Source organism: Tinamus guttatus, unplaced genomic scaffold (assembly GCF_059628265.1).
Source record: "Tinamus guttatus ecotype Peru unplaced genomic scaffold, ASM5962826v1 Tinamus_guttatus_pri_ptg000208l, whole genome shotgun sequence".
NCBI lineage: Eukaryota > Metazoa > Chordata > Aves > Tinamiformes > Tinamidae > Tinamus > Tinamus guttatus.
The window spans coordinates 4765133-4776059 of NW_028288742.1; the positions used below are offsets into that span (position 1 = coordinate 4765133).

At 50.5% G+C, this 10927-nt stretch overlaps 1 protein-coding gene across 1 annotated transcript; it reads left to right on the top strand.

Moving 5' to 3' along the window:
- The first annotated feature begins 3450 nt into the window (after positions 1–3450).
- On the top strand, positions 3451–7961 carry CYP1B1 (cytochrome P450 family 1 subfamily B member 1). Its single transcript, XM_088524181.1, has 3 exons — positions 3451–3470; positions 3858–4859; positions 6343–7961. The coding sequence occupies exons 1-3, from the start codon at positions 3451–3453 to the stop codon at positions 6953–6955; spliced, it is 1635 nt and encodes a 544-aa protein (XP_088380307.1). The 3' UTR covers positions 6956–7961.
- Positions 7962–10927: the final 2966 nt, after the last annotated feature.

Here is a 10927-nt window from a genome sequence, read left to right on the forward strand (position 1 = left end):
ACATACATGGTGCTAGATCGTGCGGCACAGGCGATCAGAGGGAGCTTTTGTAAACCCGGACGCTCAGTAGGTTCCAGTTCTTACTTTAGTGATGATTTGCATGATTTACAACAGCATTGTTGAGACAAGAATCAAGCTGCAATGATATATAAAAAGTCTGTAAAATTTTAAGCAGTCTTAAACAATAGGATGTTTCATTTGTTTAAGTTTCCCAGTGATTTCTGGGTTTTATCATTATGCTTCTTGGTTTTGTGAAGTATTGTGCAACATTCCGAACCAGACAATCGGAAAAATATTTCCAAGGGATAATTTAATGAAGCATGGGTTGAATCTTTCTATAATCTGTAAACAATTTGTACATGCTCTGTTCTGAAGCAGTCCCAGGATGAAACATTGCTCGACTGTCACATAATCTACCCGGAGAACTTGTAAAATGAAAGGAGGGGTGGGGGAGCTCCATGGTCCCACGTATGGGAAAGACAAAGGAGCTCAATGTCACTCCACAAGAGGCTTTAAAGGGAAGAGGTAAGGAAAGAAAATGGGACAAGGTCAAGTCCTTGAGAAACTCCAGTTGCTGCTCAGGAGGTTTTGTGTGCAGCACATCCTAACCGATAACGCAGCCTTACCAGCGTCCCCCAAGAGAAACCAACGGCTGCCAGAGTTGGAAGCACAGCCAGGAGCTGAGTCTGCAAACCACTGTTCAGGTAAGAAGTTCTCTGTGCATCAAAAAAATATCACTTTGGGGATAAGTGTTTTTCTTTAAAAAGGGAAGACTGTGGTTGAGAGCTCAAAATTTTCTCTGAAAATGGAGTCTGTAGTTCCTTCCCCCCTGCTGGCCCATTACACTTTCACCTTCACAAATGAGGTTTTTCCTCCATGTACAAAAGCACCTTCACTCAGAGTTGCAGAGTCTCTGATATCCCCACCGACCGCCTGCCCCCTGTGTCTGGCATTCCTGTCAAATCAATCAGGATTTTTACCAGATTAGGCACAAATTCCTTTCGCTTAATCCCAAACCCACCCACTTATCCCCTTTCAACTTCTTTTTCTCTCATATTGCACATCAAGTACATTTTTCTGGGCTTCAGAAATAATTCATTTTAGGCAACATATATTTTCATTGATCCCACTCTTCAACTCCTAACAAAACCAACCTAGACTCACAGAAATCTGGGACTGACTTCCATAGCACCTATGTCTGAATAAAGTCCAAAACGAAAAAACAAATAATAAGATATGTAAGAGCAGTTCTGAGCTCGGGTGCCTCTAGGAACAAAAGGAGGGAAAGAAGAAGAATAAAAACAGGAAGGCAGATGGGCAGTTTATCAAATGAAACAGAGACCAAGGGCTTGATCATTCACTGCCTGCACCAGGTACCACACTAACGCATCAGTGTGATAAACGTTTCACCAAATCTGTAATTGAGTGTAAGGATCTAATAAAGGTCAGGATCGGATCCTAGGAACAGAGCCTAGAAAATTGGATGAACACTTACTGCAATCAAGCTAATATTCAGGCTGTAGCAGATGCAATAGGAGGCTCAAGCTGTGAAGTACCCCATTTGTACAGCAATTCCTTCTATTACAGTGGGAGTGGCTGCTACCACCACAAGGGGAGAATAAAACATCTAAAAGAGATTTTTCTTTCATTTTAAATAATGACAGAACTCTTACAACATAAGAAGTGGGGAAAAAAAGGAGACAAATGTTTCTGTAGGACATAAAACAAAAAGTACAGGGATCTGTGAATAACTCCTCCTTAAACCATGTGTGCGCAGCTCACAACAGAGGAAACACGCTCCTACCTTCTGTACTGACTATTGGCAACCCAGGACCCGTCTCACTTGCAGTATAATGTTGAAATTAATAGAGAAAAAAAGGTCAGTAGGATTTAAGGTGTGCAGTACGCTGGCCCCCATTTCACTCACTGCATAGAGCAGAGACAGTGAGCGGGGTGCATAGCCACTTGCAGCAAAGTAAATGACTGCAACAGAAGCTAGACTGAGCATTCAAGGGAGGATTTAGACTTACTAACTAGTGCAGTAAGATTCAACCCCCCTGGAGCCCTTTCAAGCTTGCCCCAAACCTCATGCCATGGGCATGGGGAATTCCCTCTCCCATGAAGTGGAGCCACAGGACAGGCTGGGCTGAAGGATCCCCACGATTCTCTGCAGGCAGAGCTCACTTGCTCTACACTGCTAGGGAAAGGTGCTCTCGACACCTCTGCCACTTGGCCGCATCCAGAAGTGCTCTGGCCCACGCGAATGGGGGTTGGGAGAGACATGAAAATTCTGTGTGATGCCAATTAAAACAAAAGACAGTAGTGCTGCCTGGAGGAGCCTGGGACAGTGACAGCAGACGGGACTGCACTTTCTAGCAAAGTCACAAGCAGCCAGGCTAAGCCCGCGATCGTCCCCTGAGCTGGGCTGAGTCTCAGGTTCCGATTTTATCTCATTTGTAAGTGCTACCAAAATACCTTTTCATCCCATGGCGCCACCAGAACTGGGACCCGGTTTGTTTGGCGCCTGGTGCAACCGCAGCAGACCCCGGGAGCTGCTGAGCACGTGGCGCAGTGTCCTCTAGCCTGGCGCTTCGGGGCCCCCCTTTCCCTCGCGGGGCGCCGCTGCGAGCCGGGGGGAGAGGGGCGAGCGCGGGGCCGAGGCGCGGGGCGGCCGCGCTCCCCCGGCGCCTTCCCCCGCCGCCCTCAGGTAGGCAGGAGGGGCAGGGGCCCCGTGGCGGAGGAGATGGCTGGAGCCTTTCCAGCCGCGGCTCACGCAAGGCGAGCTCCGCACGCAACGGGGAGGCGGCGGGCGGAGGAGGGGAAGCTCTGGGGCTTCCTCCGCCGCCAAGATGAAGGCGACACTTGGCCGCCGGACACGGGGGGCTGCGAGCCCGCCCGCCGCCCCGCTTCCCTCCCGGCGGCTCCTGCGCTGAAACTTTTGGCCCGAGCCACGGCGGCAGTCGCAGCGGGGCCGCTCCGCTTGGCCGGGGCCCAAGGGCAGCTGGCAAATAGCTGGGGCTCCTCAGGCCAGGGGAAGGGCCAGGCGGCGGCGATTTGTCAGCGGGGCTCCCCGCGGCCCGCCCGCCCGCACCGCGGATGCCGGCGGGTTTAAAGGCGCCCTCGAGGAGCAAAGGCAGGAGCGGCGGCGCCGGCTCCCGCTACGCCGAGGGCTCCGCGCGCTCCCCGCGCCGCTCGGCTGCGGCCGCCCCGTCCCGCTGCCCCGCGCCGCAGGTGGCCGCGGCGGACGAGCCCGAGGAGGGAAAGCGGCGGAAAGGCGAGAGCCGCTCTGCGCTGTTTGCCCGCACATGAGCGGCAGAGCCGCGGGTGGCGAGGACGTCCGCGCCTCATGAGCTTCCCACCGTGTGGGATCTGAGCGTCGCTGCTGCCGCTGCAGCCGCGCTCCCCTCCCTGCGGCTGCCCGGCTGCGCTCCGTCCTCCCGGAGGTGCCTCATGGAAGCGGCGAACAGCAGGTCAGTGACAGCAGGACAGTGACCGCAGGTCAGTGACAGCGGGGGTGCGCGGAGGGCGCCGGGCAGAGGCGGCCTCGCCAGGGCTGGCAGAGCCGCGGGCGCCGCACGAGGAGCCCGTTTCTTGCGGGGGCTCTTGTGCCGGGAGCGGCGCTGCTCCCGGCCTCGGCGCGGAGCATCCTCCCGCCGCGGCGAGCTGCCACTTGCAAGGGGTGCCCGCAGCGGCCCCGCACTAGAGACGGCTTCAAGTCTTTAGCTTGACACTTGGCTGCCGGCGACTTCGCCTCGCCTCTCTCACGGGACGCGCAGCAGGAGCGGGCGACACGGAGCCCCCGTGGCCGCCCGCAGAGGTGCTGCCCGCTGACCTTCCCCTTCCCCTCTGCTTTGCAGCATGGCCCTGGAGCGGCTGGCCGAAGGCCTGCGCAGCATCCCGCCCTTGCAAAGCTCCCTGCTGCTGCTGCTCTCCCTGCTCGCCGCCCTCCACCTGGGCAAGCTGGCGCTGCGGCGGCGGGAGCAGCGCCACGCGCCGCCGGGCCCCTTCCCCTGGCCGCTCATCGGCAACGCGGCGCAGCTGGGCAGCGCGCCGCACCTCTCCTTCTGCCGCCTGGCCGCCACCTACGGCGCCGTCTTCCAGCTGCGCCTCGGCCGCTGGCCCGTGGTGGTGCTGAACGGCGAGCGCGCCATCCGGCAGGCGCTCGTGCGCCAGGGCGCCGCCTTCGCGGGCCGCCCGCCCTTCCCCTCCTTCCAGCTGGTGTCGGGCGGGCGCAGCTTGGCCTTCGGCGGCTACTCGGAGCTCTGGAAGCTGCACCGGCGCGCGGCGCACGCCACCGTGCGCGCCTTCTCCACGGGCAGCGCCGCCACGCGCCGCCTGCTGGAGCGGCACCTGCTGGGCGAGGCGCGCGCGCTCGTGGCGCTGCTCGTGCGCGGCAGCGCCGGCGGCGCCTTCCTCGACCCGTCGCACGTGCTCGTGGTGGCCGTGGCGAACGTGATGAGCGCGCTCTGCTTCGGCCGCCGCTACAGCCACGGCGACGGCGAGTTCCTGCGCCTCGTGGGCCGCAACGAGCAGTTCGGGCGCGCCGTGGGCGCCGGCAGCCTCGTGGACGCGCTGCCCTGGCTGCAGCGCTTCCCGAGCCCCGTGCGCGCCGCCTACCGCGCCTTCCGCGACCTCAACCGCGACTTCTACGCCTTCGTGCGCGGCAAGTTCCTGCAGCACCAGCGCAGCCTGCGCCCGGGGGCCGCCCCCCGCGACATGATGGACGCCTTCATCCGCCTGCAGCGCGAGCAGCCGCGCCTGCAGCTCGAGCATGTGCCCGCCACCGTCACCGACATCTTCGGCGCCAGCCAGGACACCCTCTCCACCGCCCTGCAGTGGCTCGTCATCTTCCTCATCAGGTAGGTGCCGCCGGCGGCGCCCGCCCGCTGCTGCGGCGCCGCAACGGCCCCCAACGGCCGCCGCGCGACCGTTGCGCGCGGGGCGGAGGGGCAGGGGGCGCCCTGGCGGCCCGCCCGGGCACCGCGGCCGTGCCCGATTAACGGGCACGGAGGGGCCGCCGAGCTGCCGGGAATGGACCTGAGGAAAGAGGGGAAAAAACCCCACAACCCACCCCGGCGGGTGGCAATGTTGCATAAAGGGAGGCTGGCAGAAAGGCCACGGGGTAAGAACGCCAAGGCCCCAGATTTCCCCAGGTCGAGATCAAGGAGATCACAGGAAGGGGATCACAGCCGCTTAAGCGAGATAAAGAGTTCGTGCACCCGCTGACAGACCCGCTATTATGTTATTGCCCCCGTGCTGGGTGCCTTGCGTGACTGGTGGTCAAAGTGCCCCCAAGGCCGGGGCAGCGCCGCCCCTTGGCAGGGCAACCACCCGGCCCGCGAGCGGGACTCGTGCAACATCGTCCAGCAGAAACGGGCATCGCCCTGGCTTTCTTGCTTTGTCTTTGCATCATTCCTAGTCTCAGGCTGACGATTCCTTAGGCTGGTTTATCTACTCTGCCATTTCTCGAAGCACCGCCAAATATTTAGTGCTTCAAGCAAAGGGTATGGTTTCCAGCATTTACCGAACCCACGTGATTTCTCCTCATTTTCTTATATTTACCTCGCAGACCCACTGTGGGAGGAGAAGGCAAAGGCACCAAAACCAACCTTGCACCTTTGAAAAAGCAAATAAAGGTTGTCGGTAGGAAGGCGTACTTTTAGGCAAGCTAGGAAAATAAGAATAACTTACTGATATTTTGATCTTTTGTTATTTGGTTACTATGCACTCTTCAGGACAGCAGTCTTAAAACATAAAGAAAACATATTTTGATAATAATTTGAGCAAACATACACAAACCGAGACAAGCTCTTTCACAAAACTTCTGACAGCTTTAGGCAGGGATCTTTTGCAGTTTAAAAATACGTAGACTTTAATATGTGCATAATATGTCTAATGGTAACTTCAGTTCCACTGGCAACATTTAGAAGTCACATACAGAGCTGGAAAACAGAATTTTCTGTTTCTGAAAAACAGAAAGCCCAGTATTTGAAAGAAAGAAGTAATTTTCATTTTACTGTGAACTATGTATATTATATATATTGTATAGGTAAATTTAGAATATTATGTTTCAGAACATCCAAATTTATTTTAGTTTTGGTACTGAGATATGATTAGGTGTTATATTGGATATAAAAGGGAGAAGTGAGCAAATTAAAAATGACACCTTTGCTTGAAAAGTTTGGATTTTTCTTTGATCAACGTGTTCATTGAGATCTGCATCTTCCTATAGTATATTTACATTTGCTCAAACGGCAGAGTGTAGGGTAGGGGGTGAGGAATTGTTCTGTGGTAAATGTATTGTTTTTAAGAGTGTCCGCACGCACTTATTTTAAACGACAGGTATCCAAAAGTTCAGGCTAAAATGCAAGAAGAAGTGGACAGGATTGTTGGCAGAGACCGCCTGCCGTGTGCGGAAGACCAGCCTCACTTGCCCTACGTCATGGCATTCCTGTACGAATCCATGCGTTTCAGCAGCTTTGTGCCTGTTACTATCCCGCATGCCACCACCTCCAACACCTTCATAATGGGCTACCTCATTCCCAAAGACACGGTGATATTTATTAATCAGTGGTCAGTGAACCACGATCCAGCAAAATGGGTTAACCCAGAGGCTTTTGACCCATCAAGATTCCTGGATGAGAATGGATTCATTAACAAAGACCTAACAAGCAGCGTGATGATATTCTCACTGGGAAAGCGTCGCTGTATTGGAGAGGAGCTATCGAAGATGCAGCTGTTTCTCTTTACCTCCATTCTGGTTCATCAGTGCAATTTTACCGCTAATCCAAAAGAGGACCCTAAACTGGACTTTACCTATGGGCTGACCATTAAACCGAAGCCGTTTACTGTGAATGTCACACTTAGAGATACTATGGATTTGCTTGATAAGACTGTCCAAAGACTGCAAGCAGAGAAAACTGCCAACGAAAATCACTCCGCTGCATATATCTAAGCACAGAATTCTGCATCTAAAGATATTCTTGCTCTCTTTCTAGACTTCAGTAAGTTATAGTTTGTTCTGGTGATCTTTTTGGAAAATAGACAACCTAACAAGCTACAAGAGCAGGAAGGAAAACTGCACAAGTCATAGAACAAATCATTCTTCTTTTTTAATTCTAGACGCAGAGCCAAGAGAACCATTTAATATATTAAATAATAAAGGAAATGCAAAGACCTGCATTTTGAAAGAAAGTTTTTCCTTTTCTAGCTTGTTCACAGAAATTGTAATTGTAAAGTGCTTTTTGAGCTCTGCAGACTAGGTGGAGCATCTCCAGGAACTGTTTGTACAATCCTTTCCATGTATCCATGCTCTAATGCCTTAACTCTAAGCTTGCCTTCAGTTGATTCCACATTCCAAAGTGAAACCTCATATTAAAACAAAAACAACAAAAACAAAATCCACAGAACACTGTAGCCTCCCTCTGAGTTCACTCTTCTGGAAGCTGCCATAGGCATATGGCAGGTCCTGTGTGTGGCTGCTGGGGGGTATATTAGTGCCTCTACAAAAAAAAAAAAAAAAAAAAGACTGTCAAATAGTTTTGTTAAAATGCCAATGTAAAGTCTTGCCTTTAACATTCCAGAGTGTTTACACATATGTCTAAAAAAAATAGATTTGCTTATGAGCACAACATTTTTAAATAAAATTCATATTTTATACGAGAACAAACTGGGTGTCCTAATCCAGTCATCTTTAATACGTTTTGAAAGAAAGGATCAGAACTGGGATGCCACCAGTATTCTGCAGTAAAGACATGTCATCTCCCCATCCTAAAGCAAATCAGAAGTCCAATTAAAATCCAGATGGGCCAGAATTGGCAGAATGAGAATCTGGGGGAGAGGGTCATATTGAAACTGCAGTGCCACAAGCCTCAGATAATGCACACAGCAAAAACAACTCTGCTCCCTAGTCATTCTGTTAGACTGAGTTAAATGTTGTAGCCAAACATTAATTATTCTGCTTTTTTTTTTAGCATGATTTGTTTCGAACAAAGTCACAGAACAATAACTAACATTACTTATCCTGTTAAAGTACCAGTTAACTAAAGAAGTACTTGTGAAAATTTTGTGAGGTAAAGGACACCAAGATGAAAAATAAAGCTATTGTTTGAAAGTAAAATATATACATGAAACTTTATGGCCTTGAGTCTCTGGCTAATGTTTGTGCACACAACTCAGCATATACTTCTCTGAATGTGAACCTTCATACGTACATACCAGACTTTGAAAAGTGTTGGACATTTCTAGGCGGCAACGGGTCTCCCCCACATACATGGGAAATCAGTCAGCAATACGAGTACCTCTCCTGCAGCCTGTGGTGCTCATCTTGGTACAAAACAAGGCCTTAGCAGACCTAGGAAACAAGGGCACAATCCTACCATCTAGTGTGGCTCTGCAGAGACATAAGCAAATAAAGATCTGCACGCCCGGTCTTCCAATACATTCCCAGGTGTAAGCAGCAGGCCTGGAGCTCGTGCTGACACTGATAGGAGCTAGATTAATGACACCATCCCAATCATCTTAAAATAAGTAGAAACGTCACTACTGATTTCAGTAAGAGCCTGAATAACATTTAAAAGTACCCCATAGAGCAGTGCTGCCCTCACTTAATACCTCTTGACTTCACGTGACATCTCTGCTCCTTTTTCAAAGCTGAACCAGTTTTGTTGGCTCCACAAGGAGTAACCTCAGGTGCTCTTCTGAGTTACATACAAAACTGTGATACCCCAGAACTTAGCCTCTACCTGTGAAAAGCTTTATAAGTTACCCAGTATTTTCTTATGGAGATCTACATTAGATCAAATGCTAGCAAGACATTTTTCATTGTACCTTTGTAAGTATCATTGAAAAAAGGATATAACCTACAACAGAACAGTTATTCTGACTCAAGGACCACTCTTTTATATTTCAACAAAAAAGGCTTTTGCAATTTTGTACTCTCCTTAGAGCTTTAAGTATGCATTGGTTATTAATGCAATTTTCATTCACATTGCTGATGTGGTTTTGTTGATGTGTGATGTCTGTGAGTGGGTCTCACACACTACAGAGCTGCTGGTGAAATAATGCCTCATGTAATCTGTAAAGTTATTCAAATTTAGTGATACCACCCGTTTAGAATGTCTGCAGTTGTTCAATGAGATAATTTCGTGATTATTTTAAGATCAATCACTGTGTTACCAAAATATTAAATAAAATTATTCTTGTACTGCCTTTTAGTTCGCATGTGTAACTTTTTAACATCCAGATGAACACAATTTTTATTTTTTATTTGGAAAGTATTGTTCTAGATATTCTTTCCCTCTCCATTTCTAGATTTTGCGTTTTTCCCCCATCTCTTCTTTCAGGCTGCCTGCTTGTTCACACCTTGCCATCTGTATTCATGTTCCTCATTCTCTTTTGCCTAAGAGCATTCCCGGCTCCTGCTCTCCACATGTCTGGATTCTCTCGTGGCTTTTGCTTTCTTCTAACATCTGTTACTCTCTCAGCTTGCACAGTCTCTATGTTAAGTTCTTCCCTCTCTCGCATTTCAGTTTACTTCCCTGTCCCCTGATCTCGTTTCGTGCCCACACATGCCCACAAGCTCATTCATGTATGTATGTATGTATGTATGCTTCTCCCCCTATATTCAGTGCTGGCATCTATATATTCCTGCTGCTATCCAGTAGCACTGCCCTGAAGACCCAATTCCCTCACTGTTCGTGCTATTTTGCCCCTTGGTATATAAACTGGAGTGGGGTGGGAATATCTCCTTGGCGTCAGGGGCCAGGAGGGAAGTCCCAGGGTCTTAACATGTCCTCTAGTGCCATCTTCCACAAAGTCGAGGCAACCCTGTGGTGATGGGTGGCCTTAATTCCCTAAGATTAAACATTTCCTCATGATGCAGTGACATTTGCAGTCTCTCCCCACCCTTTCTTGCTTCACAGGCCTGCTCTCTGGAGACACGTCTGCGAAAAGACCTTCACAGGTTCCCTGTAAACCTAACCATGAAAAAAAGTGGTAAAAAATACTGATTTACAGTAGTTCCCTCTTGATCTGGGATACTTTCATCCCCTCAATGGCAGTAACAATTGGTAGTAAAAAAAATATATTTTTTTTTCAAAATTGGGCAAGGTCATGTTTAACAGCCAGTCACACACATCTCATGCGTTTTCACATTGCCACTGTCACTGCCTCACCAACCTGTGACCGGATGTCACCACAGCGATGCTTGACAAACACATGCTGCTCTCGGGGAACTTCCTCATGAAGTGCAAGGACGAGATGAATCAAAGCTGAACAGCTACAGAAAACATTCAAATCAAGTGTTTTTCCTTCAAATCTCTTGAGATTCGGATTGTAGCGATTTCAGTGCGCCTGGAAAACCAAATGCCCTTTTCCTGCTTGCCTTTTTTTTGTGTGTGTGTAGCCTATCCCCCAGAACTCCAGTAACATTTTAATTCAGGCTAAGAGTGTTTAAAAGCAGACTGGGAAGCACGGGGACCATTAAACACAGTCATAAAAGTTTTTTGGCAAACCAATAGCTGTCAGACCGCCCACCACACCGCAGGAAGGGAAGCAGGGAAGGTGACCCAGCAGAGCTGGGGAAGGCATTTGCACTATTCAAGTGTACTGTTACATTCCCAAGGAAACCAACGGATAAGCCTGCTGGCTTTAGCAGGAGACAGTGCGGGGTGGCTGGAGTAGATGCCAGTGCTTTTCATAGGTCAGGGCTTTCCCAGAAGCTATTGCTAGGAACGAGCCTCACCAGAGCTTGAGAAACAGTCAGTGCTGGGAGCAGGAGAGGAGGGCCGAGACCAGGATCTGCGCATCGGGTGTCCGTAGCACGTTGCTCAATGGAAGTGCAGCACAACGAGCTGCAGCTGGCTTTGCATCATCTCTGTTTGCGAGCAGTAGGGACCGATGCAGAGAGGCAGGTCAGTCTTTGGGA